The sequence below is a fragment of the Erinaceus europaeus genome, chromosome 14 (assembly GCF_950295315.1).
Source record: "Erinaceus europaeus chromosome 14, mEriEur2.1, whole genome shotgun sequence".
NCBI classification, from domain to species: Eukaryota; Metazoa; Chordata; class Mammalia; order Eulipotyphla; family Erinaceidae; genus Erinaceus; species Erinaceus europaeus.
In genome coordinates this window covers 13517462-13538335 of record NC_080175.1, presented here as the reverse complement: position 1 = coordinate 13538335, position 20874 = coordinate 13517462, and the positions used below count along the sequence as shown (strand labels likewise).

Below are 20874 nucleotides of genomic sequence, written 5' to 3'. Positions count from 1 at the left end.
CAAAAATGGTTTTGGAGACTGGAAAGATAGCTGAGTGTCAAAGCACAGAATTTGTTATGTCTGAGGCCACAGAGGCCCCAGCTTCAATCTCTGACATCATCTTATTCCAGAGTTGAATGTGTTCTTGTCTCTCTTTCGGTCTTGCAGTGGAGACTGACCAGCATTAGACAGGTGAAATAGTAGAGGCAGAGAAAGCTGTGAGGCAGAGCTTGGCTGGCTTCTCTTTCTGGACTCTTCACCTTGTGAGTGTTCTCGTAGATGTGCTTCCCGGAGTCCCATAGCTGTGACTTTGCCGCTTGAAGATTGTTTTTGTTTTGTTTTTCCCCCAGGGTTATTGCTGGGGCTCTGTGCCCCCACTACAAATCCACTGCTCCTGGAGGCCTTTCCTTCCAATTTTCCCCCCCTTCCTATTTTATTTGACAGGACACAGAGAGATTGAGATGGGAGGGGAGAGAGAGAGAGAGACAGACAGACAGACAGACATCTGCAGACCTGTCTCATCACTTGTGAAGCGTCTCCCTGCAGACGGGGTGTGGGGGCTGAAACCTGGATCCTTGTGCATAGTGCTAAGTGCGCTTCCCCTGGCATGCCACCTACTGCCCAGCCTCCCCACTTAAGAAGAATTTTCAAAAGCAGATGTTGAAAACTCTTCTGGATGTCTAATGAACTGAGTGGGGAACCTGGAGAAACTGTAATTAAGCCTGTCTGCTGGAGTTCCTCCTTTCCTGACTGCTGACTTCTTTCTGGTTGTCAGAAGAGAGTTTCTCCAGTTATGTGATTCTTCTGGGATGGGGGGGGGGCATGATTGCCACCCCCTCCTTCCTGGGACAGCTTTGAAATGTCTTTCACTTCCTTCAGCTCTGGACCTGTGCCAGAGATTTGCCACCTGGACAAGGAAGGTGATTGTTAGAGCAGAAATCACTGAGGACTTCCTGGCTGGAGGGTTTTTTTGTTTGTTTGTTTTGTTTTGTTTTGTTTTGGCTTTCGAATTGAAGGTCTTTCTGTGTTGACTGCTCTTGTAAAGGGCTCATATTTACATCTGGATGATGGAGAAGGGACACTGGGGGCTAATGGAGTCTGCAGGTTAGGACTGCAGGTTGTAAGTGAAGTGCAAGCAGTTTCCTTTTTCACTCTCATCTTCTCTGCAGAAGGTCCGCATTGTCCTGCCAAACTGCTTTCAGCCACTGCCCGATAGCCCTCCTTCAAAGTGGCCTTGTTCTGTCTCTGGTTGTTGCTGTGTGGTGGCAAAGCAGGCCCTGGGCAGTCCCCCGTACCCCCGCCTGCCGCCCCCAATACTGCTGTAAGGAAGCCAGGGGTTTGGAGGCCACAACTAGATGAAAAAGTTGGGGTGGGTGTAGAGATAGAGGGATCTGTGCCCATGTGTGAGAGCCCCAGAATCCAGGAAGGAGGTATGTATGTGTGGGATCAGCTGAGTAATGGAACAGCAAGAAACAAGTGTGATGAGTGAAGTAGGTTTTTTTTTTTTTTTCTTCTGATGGAAACGGCTTCCCAGGTGCACCTGGGCCGAGTGATCTGTTTCTGCTCCTGGCTTGTAGACCTTCCGTTGCCCAAGAATGCAGAAGGTTCTGGAAGTCTTCTCATGTTATGTGCTGGAGTATGGGAGTTGCTGGCAGGCATTAGCTGGTGAGAGAAGTGCCAGAGGGCAAGAATCAGGGTGGCAAATTTTATTTTTTTTTAATTTTTAAATATTTATTCCCTTTTGTTGCTCTTGTTTTATTGTTGTAGTTATTGTTGTTATTGATGTTGTTGTTGGTTAGGACAGAGAAATCGAGAGAAGAGGGGAAGACAGAGGGGGAGAGAAAGATAGACACCTGTAGACCTCCTTCACCACTTGTGAAGCGATCCCCCTGCAGGTGGGGAGCTGGGGGCTCGAGCCGGGATCCTTATGCCGGTCCTTGCGCTTGGCGCCATGTGTGCTTAACCCGCTGCACTACTGTCTGACTCCCTGGGTGGCAGATTTTTAGTGATGCTGCAGTTCCTCTATCTTACCCCACACACACATACACACCCACCCACTCACCCAGTCAGGAAGGTGAAGTCTGATCCACAGATAACCTCTGTAATCTGGGACAGACACTCTGTTCCTGCTCACCTCCGTTTTCTCGTGGGGCCGACGACATGATGCACACTTCACAGCTAACTGAGGAACTGGACAAAGGAGACACAGAAGTGTGGAGCCTAATGCCAGTCACACAGCAAATGCCTACTTGGTACTAGCTATTCATTTTTACTGTTTTTACTGTGGAATTCTTTAATGGGTGGGGTTGGAGGGAAGAAGTTTTCAGAATCAGAGAAATAAATCACTTGGTTAAGATACTTGTACAAGACTCAGGTTCAAGCCCCAGCACCACACAAGAGGTGCTATGGCACCAGAGGAAGCTCCACTGCTGTGGTGTCTGTTTCTCCTCGTCTGTGTCTCTCTTTATCTCTATTTCTTTCTCTATCTGAATGAGAAAGACCCAGACCACTGAAGTCACACATATGCAAGGCCCCAACTTCACCACACACACACAACAACAACAACAGCAGCAACAACAACAACAACAACAACAACAAGATTTTTATACCAGGCTGGGAGGTAGTACAGTTCTAGCACATCATGCATGCTGGGGGTGCCCAGTTCAAGTCCAGGCAATGCCAGAAATGAGCAGTGTTCTGGTCTCTCTCACTCATTCTCATGAAAACAGTCAAGAAACTAGTCTTTTACTTAATTTATTTTGTATTTGTGGTTAGTAGTGGATCAGAAGATCATGGATAAGTTCCACATCACATCCACCACCAAGGCTGTGTCGCCAGCCTCCCACCTCCCACAGATAACCACCATAGTTCTCAGGACGTCTTACACTTTGCTTTTGCTTTCCACTGACAAGTTCATGTGTATCAGGCCTCTAGATTCCACAGATGAGGAGGCCATCTGCTAGTTGGCTTTCGTCTTTTATTCCACTAAACACAATCCAGTTCCATCCATTTTGTCCCAAAGGACACAATATCATCTTTCTTTTTATTTCTGCAAAGTAGTATTCCATGGACTGGACTGTATATCCCATAACTTCTTCTTTTTTTTTTTTTTTTTTTTGCCTCCAGGGTGATTGCTGGGGCTCGATGCCTGCACCCACTGCTCCTGGAGGCTATTTTTTCCCTTTTGTTGCCCTTGTTGTTGTTGTTATTGTTATTGATGTCATCGTTGTTGGCTAGGACAGAGAGAAATCAGAGGAGGGGGAGACAGAGAGGGGGAGAGAAAGACCTGCAGACCTGCTTCACAGTCTGTGAAGCGACCTCCCTGCAAGTGGGGAGCTGGTGGCTCAAACCAGGATGTTTATGCCGGTCCTTGAGCTTTGCGCCATGTGCGCTTAACCCACTGCGCTACCGCCTGTGCCCTATATCCCATAACTTCTTTACCTGGTCATCTGTCAGTGGGCATTTAGGCTGCCTCCAGTCTTTGGCCATTGTGAATAATCCAACTATGAACGCAGGACTGCATATGTCCCTTTGAATTAATGTTTTTATGTCCTTTGTATAAATGCCTAAGAGTGATATTGTTGGGTCATAAGGTAATTCCATTTTTATTTGCTGAAGGACTCTCCATAAGTCTTCCAAAGGGGCTGTGCCTGTTTGCATGCCCACCAGCAGTGGAGCAGAGGCCCCCTTTTCTCCACAATCTCACCGACACCTCTCATTTCCTGTTTCATTGATGTAATTATAAGTAAAAATAGTCTTTAAAAAGTGATTTTAGGGGGAGTTAGGTGGTAGCGCAGCAGGTTAAGCGCAGGTGGTATAAAGCGCAAGGACCATGTTAAGGATCCTGGTTCCAGCCCCCGGCTCCCCACCTGCAGGGGAGTCGCTTCACAGTCAGTGAAGCAGGTCTGCAGGTGTCTAACTTTCTCTCCCCCTCTGTCTTCCTGTCCTCTCTCCATTTCTCTCTGTCCTATACAACGACAACTACAACAATAACAAGGGAATAAATAAATATTTTTAAAAACTTAAAGTGTTTTTAGGGGGTCAGGCGGTAGTGTAGCGGGTTAAGTGCATGTGGCACAAAGTGCAGGGACCAGCATAAGGACCCTGGTTTGAGTCCCGGCTCCCCACCTATGGGAGGGGGCTGCTTCATGAGAGGTGAAGTAAGTCTGCAGGTGTCTATCTTTCTCTCCCCCCTCTACCTCCCTTCTTCTCTCAATTTCTCTCTGTCCTATCCAACAGCATCAATGACAACAATAATAATAATGATAGCAAGGCTAACAAAGGCAACAAAATGGGAAAAATGGCCTCCAAGAGCAGTGGATTTATAGTGCAGGCACTGAGCCTCAGCAATAACCCAGGAGGCAAAAAAAGAAAGAAAGATAGGGAGTCAGGCGGTAGCACAGCGGGTTAAGCGCATGTGGCGCAAAGTGCAAGGACTGGCATAAGGATCCCGGTTCCAGCCTCCAGCTCCCCATCAGCAGGGAAGTTGCTTCACAGGTAGTGAAGCAGATCTGCAGATGTCTTTCTCTCCCCCTCTATTTTCCCCTCCTTTCTCCATTTCTCTCTGTACTGTTCAAAACAACGGCATCAATAACTACAACAATAAAATAGCAAGGGCAACAAAAAGGAAATAAATAAATTTTAAAAAATTTTTAAAAAAAGAAAGAAAGACACCTGTGGGGGGTGGGATGTCGCTTCACAGGCAGTGAAGCAGGTCTGCAGGTGTCTATCTTTCCCCCTCTCTGTCTTCCCCTCCTCTCTTGATTTCTCTCTATCTTATCCAACAATGACAGCAATAATAACAATGATAACAACAATCAACAATAAGAGCAACAAAAGAGAAAAAATAGCCTCCAGGAGCAGTGGATTTATGGTGCGGGCACCGAGCCCCAGCAATAATCCTGGAGGCAAAATAAATAAATAAATAAAAGTGTTTTTGGATGTAGCATTGTACAAGAAGAATTTGATGCTCAAGGAGGCATAACTGAATAGTTAAGAGAACTGGGTGGGGCTGGATAGTTAAAAAAAAAAAAAGTACAACTACTATTTCACCAGCATCCTAACAGCACTGTGTCATTCATCTCAGTATTAAAAGAGGCAGTGAGACTGTGCACAGTGATTCTGCAGGAGCTATGCCTCGCACTCATCTACATCAAGTGTAAGGGCACGGGGCCTGGTGGTGGCACAGCTGATCAAACACACACATTAGCATGCACAAGGACCTGGGCTCAAGTCTCTGCCTTCCGCCTACAGAGGGGGAACTTCATAAGTGGTGAAGCCTTGCTGCAGGTGCCTTGCTTTCTCCCTATTTCTCTCCCCTCTCTATCAAAATCCTATCAAAATTTACAAAAAAATATTTGGGGCCAGGCGGTAGTGCACTGGGTTAAGCACACATAGTGCAAAGTGCAGGAGCCAGATCAAGGATCCCAGCTCAAGCCCCCGACTCCCCATCTATGGAGGGGGGGGTCACTTTGCAAGCAGTGAAGCAAGTCTGCAGGTGTCTGTCTATCTCTCTCCCTCTCTATCTTCCCTTCCTCTCTGTTTCTCTCTTTCTTATCCAACAGCAACAGCAGCAATAACAACAGTGGAAAAAAGATGGCCACCAGGAGCAATGGATTCGTTGTGCAGGCAACAAGCCCAACGATAAACCTGGAGACAAAAAAAAAAAAAAAAAGATTTATATAAAAAAAAGTGTAACAACACATAATCTATGTAGGGAGAACCCATCACACCTACTATGTGTCAGACACACTGTGCTGGGGCTAAGGCTAAGATTCAACTCCTGATCCTGGAGGCATTTGCCACCTGGAAGGCAAGGTAGCTCCAGTGTGGCTGTGCTCTGAGGACAGGGAAGGAAGGCAGGTGGCCAGTGCCTCTGAGCCAAACCCTTAGGAGGGGGCAGTGAGGTGCAGATCGCCAACTTCAAGCAAGTTTTAATGAGCAGGATCTTTGGGACGTGGCCTCGACAAGCAGAGGCATGTGATGGAGCCAGAGGTGATTGTTTTGGTTTGTCTGGCAGCGGTGGGAGGGAACCAGGTGTACTGAGCATCTCATTATTTGCTAGGAGCCTCCAGCCTTCTCTGCCACCTTGCTTTTGAGTCCTGGTTTCCCGTGCCCCACAGTAGCCTGATGAGGTTGCTGCACAAGTCTGGTTGACAGCATTCTGCATGTGCCCAAGGTCATATTGTGACCCCAGGAAATCACCTTGAACCTGAGCAGGGGTTGGGCAGCATGAAAAAGCCCGCTTCCTCTGTCACGTCCCCACACCTTTTTTTTTTCCTCCTGGCTGTCAGGAGACGAGTGGGGACTCGTCCTGCCTCGTCCTGTTGTGTGGAGTTGGAAGAAAGAAAACATTTACTGGGGGGAGAGGAACCACACACAAATCTTGCTGGCAGGGCCAGGCTAGAAGCTGACAGGGAGGAAGTGTGTCCAGCCCTCAGCAGGTCCTGTCACCGCTCCGGTCACTGTCAACTGTAATCACAGCACCCTCATTTTCCACTTAGCTGAGGTGCAGGCAGGAGCCTTGGGGCTGTGTGGGACACAGAGACACTCCAGTGACAGGGTCTGGGTGGAGTGTGTTTTGGAAGTTTTCTGAAGTGCAAAGAACTGAAAATGCTGGAGCTTGGTACCTGCAGTGTGAATCCACTGCTCCTGGTGGATCCACCACTCCTGGCCACCTCCCGTTCCTGCCTTTAGTTTGTTTGTTTGATAGGACAGAGAGAAATTGCGAGGGGAAGGAAGGGGAGTAGAGAGAATGATAGACACCTGCAGACATGCTTCAGCACTTGTGAAGCAACCCCTCCTCCTCCCAAGAAGAGTGAGATTTGACTCTTCTAGGCTCTTGCCTAGCCCCCCCCCCCTCTCTTCACTCTAGGATTATACCTGGGGCTCAGTGCTGCCACTACGAAACCACCACCATTCCTGGTGGCCATTTTTTTCCCTTTATTTCTTTCTTTCTATGTTATTCAATAGACCAGAGAAATTGAGAGGGGAGGGAAAGAGAAAGATATCTGCAGACCTACTTCATCATTTGTGAAGCATCCCCGCTGCAGGTGGGGAGCCGGGGCTTGGACCCGGGTTCCTGCACATAGTCCTGTGTGCACTCACTGGGTGCACTGCCACCCAGCCCCCCTTTTTATCTTTTCATAATTTTTTAACTTTATTTAATTTGATGGGACAGAGAAACTGTGAGGGAAGTGAGATAGAGATGCAGAGAGAAACAGACACCTGCAGCACTGCTTTACCACTTGTGAAGCTTTCCCCCTACAGGAGGGGGACCAGGGGACTTGAACCTGGGTCCACTTAACCAGGTGTGCCATCATCCGGCCCCTCAAACCTGGAGTCTCCCACACAAGTCCTGTGAGCTACTGCTGTGTTACCACCTCAGCAGACAATGAAAATACTTTTTTTTTGTTTGTTTGTTTTTTAGCTTTTTATTAAAAAAAAATGTTTTAACACTGGGCTGGCAAAACAGTTCACCTGGATCGTGCATCGGTTTGTCAGGCACACAACTAATGTTCAGGCTTCTGGCCCCAACTACATTAGGAGAAGCTTCAGTGCCATGATCTCTCTTTCTCTTCATGTGGAAAAAATCAGCCTGAAGTGATGAAGACCCAAAAGTGACAAAAAAAAATTTAACTTTAGTTTACAGTATAAAATTTTAAGTGTGTGTGTGTGTGTGTGTGTGTGTACACAATGTATCTCTTCCATAATCTAAGTTCTTGTGTCGTGAGAGGTGGTCAGTGGTGCACTTGCTTGAGTGCACACGTTACAGTGCTCAGGGACCCAGGTCCAAGCTCCTGTTCTCACCTGCAGGGAGGAAGATTCACAAGGGCAGAGCAATGCTCCAGGTGTCTCTCTCCCTTTCTCTGCCCCCCTCCCCTCTCAGTTTCTCTCTAGCCTAACAAATATAAGAAAAATTAAATAAATATAACAAAAACTAAATTTCTGTGCCATCATACCATATAATACGCGCCATCCATCTCCCTGTTGTCCCAGGAGATTTCATTAATTTATTTTAGGGGCCCAGACAGTATTGCACCCAGTAGAGCACACATGTTGTAGTGTGCAGGGACTGGGTTCAAGCCCCCAGCCCTCACCTGCTGCGGGGAAGCTTCATGAGTAATGAAGGAGTGTTGAAGGTCTTAGTCTCTCTCTCTTCCTCTTCCCTCTGTTTTTCTTTGTCTATTTCCAAAAACAAACCAACAACAACAACAAACATTTATTTTATTTTAGTCTTCACCCAGGCTTCAGTGCTCAGGGCCAACCTGTTCAGAAAAAGAGAGGAAGAAGCAGATGAGGAAAGTTGGCACTGCACCAAAGCTTCCCCCCATAGTAGCTGGGCTTGAATTTGAACTGTGTGTAAGACAAAGCAGGTGCACTAGCCAAGTAAACTATCTTGCCAGGCTTTTGTCATTTTCCATAATAACCAGAGCACTGCTCAGCTGTGGCTTGTGATGGCGGCAATTAAACCTGGGATCTCAGAGCCTGAATTGTGAAAACCTCTTGCGTGATCACTATGATCTCTCCCTGGCCCAGGTTTTTTTTTTCTTTCCTACCAGAGTGATCACTGGGGCTTAGTGCCTGCACTGCAAATCAACTGCTCCCAGTGGCTTTTTTTTTCTTTTCTTTTTCGTTTGATAGGATAGAGAGAAATTGAGAGGGGGAGGGGGGTGGAGAGGGGAAGCGGAAAAATAAGACACCTGCAGACTTGCTTCACCGCTCATGAAGTGCCACCCCTGCAGGTGGAGAGCAGGGGTTCAAACCTGGATCCTTGCACATGGTAATATGTATGCTCAACTATGTGCAGCACCACCCAGCCCCCAGTGGATTTTTTTAAGGCATCCTAGCAACACCTGCTTCAGCCCCCCTTTACTGTAGTGAGGACCCAGAGCTGCGTTTAGTGCCCCAGGGCCTGGGATGAGAGTGGTTTTCAGGGTTCAGGGTACAGGCTCTCAGCCATCATGGGGCAGATCCACCTCCTTCCTGCCAGCTGGTCACAGAAATGTGTCAGGCTGGTGCACAGGGAGTTCCGAGCTCAAGCCTCTGAGCTGTCCTGGGCTCCAGAAGGTCCTGCAGCAGTGTGATTAGAGAAGAAAGGTGGACTTGGGAGCCTGAGCCCAAGCCCCTCTGGGACTTGCTAGCCAGTAACAATCCTTTTCGTTCACTTGAGGTTGCTTCTTAATTTTCCTATCACACATAGACTGACCTCCGCTTCCCTGTTTCCTCCCCCAGGAGTTGGATCTCAACCCCAAGGACTAAAGATTGGCCCTGAAATCATAAAGTCCTATTTCCTGTCAGCCTCAGTAAGGTCTGGTCACAGCACCTTTAGGATGATGCCTTGGTCATCTCGAAGCTTTCCTCCCATCCAAAGGCTCTGTTTCCTGGGGAACTTTGGTCTTTTCAGGCAGTGCAGCCTCTCAGCCTGTTCAGCCAGTACTCTGGAGGAGCTGGGAGTCCCAGCCCAGGGCTGTCACTGACGCCAGGCTCAAGAGTGGTGTGTTGGCCCAGGGCATCCTTCTCTGAGCAAGGATGGGTCTTGAGAAACTTGAGAAACTGGTGCCCCCTGGGGGAAGTGGAGAGCTACAGACATGAAGACTTGTGTCCTTGAGCAACTAAGACAGAACCCAGCACATGTCTCTGCCCTCATCCTAGAACCCGGGGTTCTTAGGGAAATTTCCGGCTTCCTGTTCCACACCTTTGCTGGGGAATTTCTCCATGGAGCTCACTCTTGAGAGCGTATCAGTGTGCTTAGTTCAGTGGAAGAGGATGTTTAGAAGGTCTATGCATGGTGTTGCCTCACTCTCTCCAGTCATACGAAGTGATTGGTTGTGTTTAATTCGGAGAGGCTGCTGTACACCCCCACTCTCCATGGAGTTCTGTTTATTTATTGCTTTCCCATGCGGTGCTGGGAGCTGAATCTAGGACTTCATGTAAGCAGATACTTCACCCCTGAGCCACCTCCCTGGCCCCACCCCAAGTCTTGTTTTTCCTTCCTTTCTTCCTCTTCCTCTTTCTCCCTTTCTTCTTTCTTCCTTTCTTTCTTCCCTCCGTTTTTTTTTGGTTGTCACTGAGATTTCACTGCTCCAGATCAATATTATTAGAGAGAGACACACAGAGAGATATACCACAGCATCAAAGCTTCCTCAGTGCCATGGAGGCTGGGGGCTTGGATCCAGGTCAAACCCATGGCAAAGCAACTGGCTTCTCAAATGAGCTTCCTTGCAGACCCAACAAAGGTGTTTATTTTTTTTTTCAATGATTCTCTCCCCTCCCCCCCAGCACTCACTACTCAGTTCTAGTTTATGTTGGCTTCCGGGATTTAACCTGGGAACATGGTATCTCAGGCATAAAGTATTTTTCCATCTTCCCCCTCCCTTCCTCACACCCTTCCTTCTTTCTCTCTCTCTCTCTCTCTCTCTCTCTTTTATTCATTCATCACTTCTCTCTTCCTCCCTCCCTCCCTTCCTGCCTGCCCCCCTCCCACTCCCTTCCTTCCTTCCTTCCTTCCTCAGCTCTTTCTTTTTCAGGGATTAAACCAAGGACCTAACACATGCATGATGCCACTGGACTGCCTCCTCACCCAAATTTTAGCTTTTCCCCCCTGGAACCAGGGCCTTGCACATGAGCGGTTTTACTGCTCCCAGCTCAACATTTTTATCCAGATAAATGGTAGGGAGAGGGAAAGGGGGGGAGGAGAAAAGAGCATCACAGCATTAGAGCTTTCCTCCAACCTCCTGGTACTACCACGTGATTCCAGGGCTCAAACCTGGGCCAGATTCATGGCAAAATGGACACCCTACCCAGTGAAGTATCTGTCTGCCCTCTCAGCTTATATGTTTAGAGAGTGGGAGAGAAAGAGAGAGAGAGAGAGAGAGACCAAAACATCACTTGGTGCTCTTATCTTAACTGTTTTGGGTCTCAAAGGACAAAAGAAAAGGAAAAAGAAACAAATGTCTTGGATCTGTAGTGAAGTCGTTTTATATATTCCCCCTTAATAACCCTGAGGGAAAGTCTGTTTCCTTCTCTTTAAACCCCCCCCCCTTCAGCTCATGTACTGCAAATATGTACTTCCACTGTCTGCTTTGCACCTGTGGCCCTATAGTTGAAATAGCAAGTGTGTATTTGCTGACTTCCACAGCTAAAATTAAAAGAAGAATTCAAATGTGTGTGCTTGTAGAATCCATTAGAGTCTTGTTCGTTTTTTTTTTCTCTCTTATCAAAAGATCTCGCTTTTCCACTCTTCCTACCTCCCTGAAAAACTGGTAGGTAACCAGGACACACAGGAGAGAATTGTTAGGCAACAGCAATTCTGTTTCTTGGCCATGTTCCTGTTTATAATTAATCCAGAGAATTCATGCTTAGAGTCGGCAGATGGCTCACCAAGGAGAGAGAGCACATGTCACCATACACAAGGACCAAGGTTTGAGCCCATGCCCTCCACCTTCAGGGGGGAAGCCTCTCACGGGTGGTGAGGCAGGTTTGCAGATGTCTGTCTTTATCTCTGTCTGTCTCCTTCTCCCTGTCCTGTCAAAGTAGGAAGAAAAGGGAAGAAAGAAAGAAAGAAAGAAAGAAAGAAAGAAAGAAAGAAAGAAAGAAAGGAAAGGACGAAAGATGTCTGCTAGGAGTGGTGGATTTGCTGCCCCAATGATAATCTGATGGCAATAAAAATAAATAAGCAAAATAAAATCAAAGTCACCAGAGTAGTCTCCCCCAGTTGTTGGAGACACTGGGACTTCTCCAGGTTTTTCAGGAATGGCCTCAGGGTCACATGAGTGTCTTGGGATAGGCCCAGTCACAGTTCTGTCCCAGCATGTCATCAAACTTCCCCTGCACTGAACAGATTTGGCCCAGAGAAGCTGTGTGACATTCCCAGGGTCACACAGCAGTTGATAGCAGAGCTGGTCTGAAAACCCAAGTTCAGGTTTGTCTTCATCTTGGGTGGGGGTATGACTTGGGGGACCCAGATTCCTCTTAAACTCGCTGCTTATGCTTTTTATTTATTGTCTTTATTCTGGCCCTAGAGTCATACCAACATGCATACTTTCCTGATGCTGGAAGTCACCTGCATTTTCCTGTTTTATGGAGGTAAATTTTGGGGTTGGGGTGGAGGCGTAGGAGATGGTATTGGGAAGTGTGGTCAGCTTCCCATCCTGGTGATTTTTAACTTTAAAAGCTCTCTGGAGGTTCTCTGCATCTCTACCCAGGCCACACACAGGGCGGAGCCACTGAAGTAGACACCTGAGCTGTGTCCCTAACCTCCACACTGTATCCCCACAGCAGCTGCGTGGCCGGGGGGAGGGGGCAGTGAGGCCCATCAGAAGACAGGCCTGCCTGTGTCCCTTGAAAGCCCAGACATAGTCCAGATTCTCTCCCTGACAATTCTGCCAATCTGTCCCTTCCATGGCTCTGCCCAGTTCGCAGAACATTAAATTTGACCCTCCCTGGGTTGTCTGGGTGAGGCCCAGAGAGACTGTGTGCCTCACTCAGGGTCACACAGCAGTCGATAGCAGAGGCAGAAAGAGGATTCAGGTCTCCTGACTCCAGAGCTGGCCCCACTGCTCTAGGCTCCTCTGAGAAAGAAGAGTGATTTACTGCGTGGCAGGGTTGTAGGAGATGAGATTTTCCCATTCCTCCAACCTCCAGGGGATAAAAGCTCTAGAATCGGCTGATGGTTAAAGAGGAGGCAGCAATCCCACATTCAGCAGCTGTCTGTTCCAGGGAGAACTGTGTGGTCTTGAGGACATTTCACAGAGGAGCCACAGAAATGTCACCTGAGACTGTATATCTGCAGATGGTGTTGCCTTACCGACTTAAGCACCAGTGTTTATTGATTGGTCCCAGCTCACTGTGTTCCCCTCTCTTACTTCTGGAGAAACAGCTGGCCAGACCTTAGCTGGAGAACCTCCTAGAAGAAGCGTCTAAAAAGGGCAGGACCTTTTTGTTCTTTGCAGAACCTTGGGGAGTCTTCAGCTTTGCCAGTTATTCCTGGATACGTTCAGGGAAACCTAGTGTCCGTGGCTCTGTATAAGGAGCTGGTCTGAACTCTGGGAGTACAGGGTGGGAATGTCCCTGCCCCTCAGGTTATTCTGGGGAGGTCAGCAGCAGCACCACTGCATTATGGGATGGACTGCAGCCAGCAGGGCCCAGGAGTTGGCACCTTCTTGGTGATCTCTGGATGCGGAGGAACAGAAAGCTTCTATGTTCTGGAAGAACACTTTGCCAAATTGTTAAGTGAGTTCTAGTTGTGTTATTGTTGGCTCTTTTAAAAGCCCAATTAATAGTGCCCTTGAAATAGACCACTGACATTATACGTCGTCCTGAGAGGAAGAAATCGCTCAAAGAGATTTGGGATCAGGAGATCAGTGATCAGGGAGAGACAAGAAATATGATTGTTTCCAAGAAAAAAAAAGGGGGGGGAGGTGGGGGGAAGGGGGTTGTATTTTTATGTAGAAAACTGGGAAATGTTATGCATGCACAAACTATTGTGTTTTACTGTCAACTGTAAACCATTAATCCCCCAATAAAGAAATAAAAAGGGGGGAGGATGGAATTCTCTGAGCACCCTCAGAATGCAGGACTGCATTGAAACCTGGGAACTGAGACCTCCAGCTCAGTTCCCAGAGCCATCATTTATTCAGAGCTGTGCAGTGTTCTGGCCTTTCTCATCAAAATAAATAAATTGGGCCAGGCGGTGGCACATGTGGATAAGGTGATAAGCACACCTATTTCCACATGCAAGGACCTGGGTTCCAGCCCGTCTCCCCCCTCCCCACAGGGGGGGTGCTTCACAAGATGTGAGGCAAGTCTATAGGTGTCTCTCTTCCTCTGTATCTCCTTTCCTCTTTCCCAGTTTCTCTCTGTCCTATCTAATAAAGTAGGGAAAGAAAGTCTGTAAGGAATAGCGGATTTTTGATGTCAACACTAAGCACCAGTGATAACCCTGGTGGCAATAAAATAAGTAAGTAAGTAAGGCTTCTGGCAGCAAGAACAGCTCCAAGAAAAAGAAAAAGTTGTAAAGCTATCCCAGGCAGATTAAAATGCACACTTCCCAGCCCACTTACCATATCCCAAATAAAAACCTATTCACGGGGGTCGGGCAGTAGCACAGTGGGTTAAGCACACATGGCGTGAAGTGCGAGGACCAGAGTAAGGATCCCAGTTCAAGTCGGGACTCAAACCTTGGTCCTTATGCATGATAATGTATGTGCTCAACCAAGTGTGCCAACACCCAGCCCCATATTTATTTCTTTGAATGCAGCAACAGAGACCGAACCCAGGGCCTCATGCAGGCTAGTCATGAGCTTTGTTCTGGAACAGGCTTTGTGCCTGTTTCTTGTTTCTGCCTCTGGTGGAAGTGGCAGAACGCCTAGCCTTCATTAAAGATATTTGACAGCTGCTGCTTATGGCATCACTGCTAGTTCCAGACATTAGTCTGGTTCCATCTTGCCATCTGCTCTGTAAAAGAGACTGAGAGGAGGACAGAGCAGGTAAGCAGAAGTTGCCAGCTTGCAGACACAGAAAGTGGGGCTGGAACCGCCCAGGGAGGCTACAAACTCGGCATGTTCCCACCCAAGTGCCTCACACCATGGTGGGGTTTTCCCTCTTGACTGCTCTCCTGGCATTTTCAGCCACTTTGCATTTCCCTTCCCTTCCCTTCCCAACACACACACACACACACACACACACACACACACACACCACCTCTGAGCACCTTCCCCATCTCCCTCTCCTTGACCTCCTTGCCCCCTTCCTTCTAGCCCTTCTCTTATCCCTCTGGCTCTGGAGGGCACAGGTGAGCAACCCTCTCCCCTATGCTCACTTTCCTCCACCTGACCCCTTCCCGGTCTGCCCATCTCAGTACTTACTCAGCAGACACTAACATGAACTCTGGCATCAGACACCACAGTAAAAAACAGTAATGGGGGCCGGGTGTTAAGTGCACATAGTACAAAGCGCAGGGACCAGTGAAAGGGTCCCAGGTCAAGCCCCTGGCTCCCCACTTGTGGGGGGGTGGGAGGGTGGGCGTTGCTTCACAATTGCTGGAGCAGGTCTGCAAATGTCTATCTTCCTTTCTCTCCCCCTCTGTCTTCCCCTTCTCTCTCAATTTCTCTCTGTCCTATCCAACAACAGCAGCAACAACAGTAACAATAACAGCAACTGTAACAACAATGGAAAAAAAGATGGCTTCCAGGAGCAGTGGATTCATAGTGCAGGGACTGAGCTCCAGCCTAGCCCTAGAGACAATAAGTAAACAAAACAAATATTAAAATAAATAAAACAGTGATGATATCACTCAGGTCTTCAGGACTTTCATCCTGATTGGCTGAATCACAGTTCTCAGACTTCCTCAGCCTATGACCCACATCTTCAGAGTTTAATTCTAACATTGGTATTATTGGTGGCACATATGCCATCATTGCAGCTGACCTGTTATAGAAACAAATGAAAATATATCCATGCACTAACTTCCTACCCAGAAAGGTTTCAGCCCTCATTCATGGTAAACGTGCTGAAAGAAGAGACCAGTATTCCCAGCACTGTTTCTGTGGGCCTTAGCTGTCCCTGGCACCCCTCTCTCACACATAGTATTGGAGGGAGTTACCCGACAGAAGTTTCCCCATGTTTAACTCTGGTCCCCTGTCGGATAAGCACCATGTGTGATGCTACAAGGTGGTGTACTTAGCTTTATGACTCTGATTTCATAAAGACCAGTTAACATTTAAATTGAGAGTTTGATCAGTGAATGTCTCATGTAAAATGACCTCTCACTGGTTGAGTTGAGACGTCTCTTTGCCTACCTGAATATTTTCCCTTGGCTGGTGTGTGTGTTCCTCTCTCTTCTTGGAGTTGTCTACTCACATCAAAGATGAATATTTATGGCAAGAGACACACACTAGCCAGGGGCAAAGCTCATCAGAATCCCAGAATGCCTCCCCCCCATAACTTTTCTGTGCATATGAATTAATTCTTCTCAGCAAAATACTCAGAAAGTGAAGTTCACAGGGGGCGTGAAGTTTATGATAGGTGTGGGATCGTTGGAGAAGGTGGTTCTTCATGCTCTCTGGCTGATAATTTTTGAGATTCAGTGACATCAAAGTCCACATTCCTGGTTTCTCTTCTTATCTGTTAGTGTTTGTCACTGTGAATACTACTACCACTTCACCCTTCTCTGCCTTGTGATGACTGGTTGCTTCTGTTTTTTTTTTTCTCCTAGTGTCCCCATCTCTCCCACTTCAGGAAGTTCAAGTCAGCAGAGAGACCATCGGGAAGATCTCAGCTGCCAGCAAAAGTAAGCGTTTGTTTTGTGCCTGTGATGGGTCCCAGAGCACATGACTCCACACTGCCCCACTCCTGTCTTCCTCTCAACCTGTGGTCAAGATCTTCCACCAGACCAGACCAAGTCCTGAACCTGAGTAAAAACCTGAGCGAGGGGGGTCGGGTGGTAGGTAGCGCGGCGGGCGGGTTAAGCGCACGTGGCATAAGGATCCGGGTTAGAGCATCCAGCTCCCCACCTGCAGGGGAGTCGCTTTACAAGTGGTGAAGCAGATCTTCAGGTGTCTATCTTTCTCTCCCCCTCTGTCTTCCCCTCCTCTCTCCATTTCTGTCTGCCCTATCCAAAAACAATGACATCAATGGCAACGATAATAATAACCACAACAATGATAAAACACAATCAGGGTAAAAAAAAAAGGGGGGGAATGGCCTCCAGGAGCAGTGGATTTGTGGTGCAGGCACCGATCCCCAGCAATAACCCTGGAGGCAAAAAAAAAAATTTTTTTTAATAAAAAAAAAACCTGAGCGAGTCTCTGTTGCTTGGAATTTTTTGCCCAGTGCTTAATAGTCTGTTCTGTGACCATTGTTTTTTACCTAGCCAGCCTCATCTGCCACCATATTCCTTCCTTTCCACTCTGGTGAAATCTCCCATGGTTGCTTCCCTCTGGGTGACTCCTGGTCTTTCTCTGACTTCTCTTCTCTCCGGGGCACGGAGGGGCACGGACACTGGAGGCAGACCACTTGGGTTCCAAGCCTGCTTCCATCACTTACCATTGCTTTTGCCTCAGGGAAGTTCTGAATTGCCCGGTGCCCTGCTTATGCCATCCCTCCTTCGAGAATAAGAGTCCTCCCTCTACACGGGTCTGGGGGTGGGGGTGGCAGCGGTGGGGGTGGGGTTAGGGAGCTGCTAGCTGAAAAGGTACAGGGTTTCCTTTGCAGCGAATGGAAAACCATCAACAACTGACTGTGGTAGTGATGGAATGGGTTGGTGGACATACCAAAAACTGTTGAATTGTATGCTTTTGATGGGTGCTTAACTGTGTATGCCACCTCCTGGCCCTGGATTTTATGCTTTTTAAAAAATGTTTATTTGTTCCCTTTTGTTGCCCTTGTTGTTTTATTATTGTAGTTATTATAGTTGCCATTGTTGTTGGATAGGACAGAGAGAAATGGAGAGAGGAGGGGAAGACAGGGGGAGAGAAAGATAGACACCTACAGACCTGCTTCACCACTTGTGAAGCGACTCCCCTGCAGGTGGGGAGCTGGGGGCTCGAACTAGGATCCCTATGCTGGTCTTTGCGCTTTGAGCCAAGTGCGCTTAACCTGCTGCGCTACCGCCTGACTCCCAGATTTTACGCTTTTAAAAATGTATTTGCAGTACACCAACTCCAGTTCAGGTTCTATTTGTGTTTTCTCTTCTGGTCTTGTTTGCACCAAAGTAAAAGACTGGGGTGGGTGTGGGGGAGAGTACAGGTCCTGGAAAAGGATGACAGAGGACCTAGTGGGGGTTGGATTGTTATGTGGAAAAATAAGAGATGTTATGCATATAAAAACTATTGTATTTAATGTATACTTTAAGATATTAATTTCCCAATAAAGAAATTTTTAGAAAAAGCAATTGAGGGGCCAGGTGGTGGCACACCTGGTTAAGCGCACACATTATAGTGTACAAAGACCCAGGTTCAAGCCCCTGGTCCCCACCTGCAGGGGGAAAGCTTCATAAGTGGTGAAGCAGGGCTGCAGGTGTCTCTCTGTCTCTCTCCCTCCCTTCTCGATTTCTCTCTGTCTCTATCTAAAAAAATGAATAAATAAGTAAATAAAAATTAAAAAGCAAAAAAATTATTTGCATTGGTGATTTCATAATGGCTTACAAGATCATGAACAGGATTTAGCTCCACACCACACCCACCACCACAGTTCTGTGCTGCTACTGCCACCCCACACACCTCCCCCCAAAACCAGATGCTCCCCACCTGCCCCATAGCCCCTCAGGGGTCAATGCAGTTGCAACAGACTCTTCTGTTATTGTAAAGACTTCTGTGTTGGGGCCCTTTTGAGTTTCCTGTTGCTGAGGAGGGCTGCCTCAAGCCAGGCCCTTCCTCAGTGCCATCTCCCGCATCGTGCTGAAGAGAGGAGTGGCAGCCTGACTCACTCATTCTGTCCCTCTCCCAGTGATGTGGTGCTCAGCAGCGGTGGACATCCTGTTCTTGTTTGATGGTTCTGACAGCATTGGGAAAGGGAGCTTTGAAAGGTCCAAGCACTTCGCCATCACTGTCTGCGATGCTCTGGACATCCGTCTCCACAGGGTAAGTCGCGTTTCCTCATTTCAGTGCAGCTGTATCCTGTCTTCAGCAGAGGAGGGCGTTCTGCTGGCTTCTGGAACAAAGAAGACCAAAGAAGCCAGGCAAGCCCTGGTCCCAGACCCAGTGGGCCAAGAGACCTCAGTCCCTCTCTTTTTCTTTTTTTTTTTTTTTCCCTCCAGGGTTATGGCTAGGCTCGGTGCCTGCACCATGAATCCACTGCTCCTGGAGGCCATTCTACCCCCCTTTTGTTGCCCTTGTTGTTGTAGCCTCGTTGTGGTTATTATTATTGCCATTGTTGATGTTGTTCGTTGTTGGATAGGACAGAGAGAAATGGAGAGAGGAGGGGAAGACAGAGAGGGGGAGAGAAAGACAGACACCTGCAGACCCGCTTCACTGCCTGTGAAGTGACTCCCCTGCAGGTGGGGAGCCAGGGGCTCCAACCGGGATCCTTAGCGGCACATGCGCTTAACCCACTGCGCCACCGCCTGACCCCCAGTCCCTTTCTTTTTCTTCTCTCAACCTTGATATTTATTTATTGATTTTGTGGAGTCTTAACTTCATGATTTCACCACTCCTGAGCCAACTTTTTCATTTAGATGAGAGAGGAAGACACACCACAGTCCTTGAGTTCCCCCACACACACACCTGCTGTGGTACACCCTTCTGGTATTGGGGCTCAAATCCCAAGCAAGGTAAAGTATGTTCCCCTCCTTCCCCTGTGATCTGTCTCTCCATTCCTCCTCTCAACTTTTTCTTTTTTTCTTGGCTATTGTCTTTCTAGACTTTTCAGATAGAAAAGTCACCCCACATTGGTGTCAAGCCAGTGATAGCTAGTGAGAAGAAAAAGGGGGTGGGGCCAGTGAGAGGAAGGAGGGGAGACAGTCCCATGGGACTGCAGTAGTGCCCGCTTGCTCGCTCTTGCTCTCTCTCAGACTTTCTCCTCTCTGTTTTCTTGCTGAAATGGAGAATGAAAAATATTTACTTAAGGGGCCAGGTGTGGGCACACCCCGTTGAGCGCACATGTTACAATGCGCAAGGTCCTAGGTTCAAGCCCCAGCCTCCATTTCAGGGGAAAGCTTCACAGAACATCAAACTGTGCTGCAGGTGTCTCTCTCTCTTCCTCACTAGCTGCTCCCTTTCCTCTTAGCTTCTGCCCGTCTCTGTCAAATAAACAAAATTTTTTAAAGGGGGAAAATAACCTTGGAAGGCCATTCAGCAGTGATATTGTGGCTGTAGAGGGCCCTGGGTTCATTCCCCCATGTCCCCTGTGACCTACCTATTACAAATAAGTGAGTGGGTGCATTTCCTTGTAGATGTGGCAGGAGCCCCAGAGAGGGCTCTGATTGGGCAGGTATGGTCACCTGACAGTCCTTTGACCAATCACAGAGGGAATAACTTGTCTGTTTATACTTGAGTTGTCTTTACTCAGCCTCCTTCGTGGGATGAGAGTAAGCATTGGGTTTGGTTTCCCAAGTTTCACAAAATCTTAGAGTTTGGTGACAGGCTCCCTTGTCACTCTGGAGCATGCTGGGAAGGTTTGAGCTTCCCATGGGGAGCTCGCAGTAGTCATCAGAGTGAGAGAATCTGGGGCTCAGCAGTTTATTCTACAGATTCTCCCACAGATGCAGCCTAAGACACACTCATTACTTGCAGTGCTATTTGTAATCACTAACGATTTCAGACCACCCAAATGCCAGCTTACAGGAGATGAACAAGCACATTGTATAGTATGTTCACAGCCTGGCACAAGGCAGCTACAGGGAGTGAACGAGAAAGCTTTCTGAATGGGAAAACCCCAAAGCAAACTGGATGGAAAGGAAGGTATGGATGCCATGTATGTTACTTCTTTTCAAAAATAAAAGGTGATGAGTAGAGTTCATATTTGTCATTGTCCACACTTGCATAAAAGAGGGGTTTTTGTTGTTGTTGTTGTTGTTGTTGTTTATTTTTAAGGGGCTAAAGCCAGTGGAGGCTGGCCATGGTGCACAGGGTAGAATGCAAGGACATGGGTAAGGAGATGGGTGCCAGCTCCTGGTCTCGACCTGTTGGAGAAACTTCACAAATGGTGAAACAGTCCTACAAGTTTCTTTCTTTATCTGCTACTTCTGTCTCAATTTCTGCCTGTCTCTATCAAAAAATAAGAAAAAGGGACCTGGTTGAGTACCCATGCTACCTACGCAAAGACTGGGGTTTGAGCCCATGCTCCCCTACTGTAAGGGGAAAGGACACTTCACAAGCAGTAAGACAAGTCTGCAGATGTTTGTCTTTCTTGCTCTCTGTCTACCCCTTCAATTTCTCTCTGCCCTGTTAAATAAAA

At 47.8% G+C, this 20874-nt stretch overlaps 1 protein-coding gene across 3 annotated transcripts in view; it reads left to right on the top strand.

The window, feature by feature from the left end:
* VWA2 (von Willebrand factor A domain containing 2) overlaps nt 1-20874 on the top strand; it is a 51040-nt gene that overhangs the window by 1883 nt on the left and 28283 nt on the right. For 2 of the 3 annotated variants that reach the window (XM_060171242.1, XM_060171240.1), the window contains exons 2-4: nt 12003-12066; nt 16196-16270; nt 18427-18560. In XM_060171242.1, coding sequence (XP_060027225.1) covers nt 12015-12066; nt 16196-16270; nt 18427-18560 — 261 coding nt within the window. In that variant the 5' untranslated portion in view covers nt 12003-12014. Of the gene's footprint in view, nt 1-9213; nt 9290-12002; nt 12067-16195; nt 16271-18426; nt 18561-20874 lie in introns of all 3 variants that reach the window. The other variant, XM_060171241.1, reaches the window with a different exon arrangement.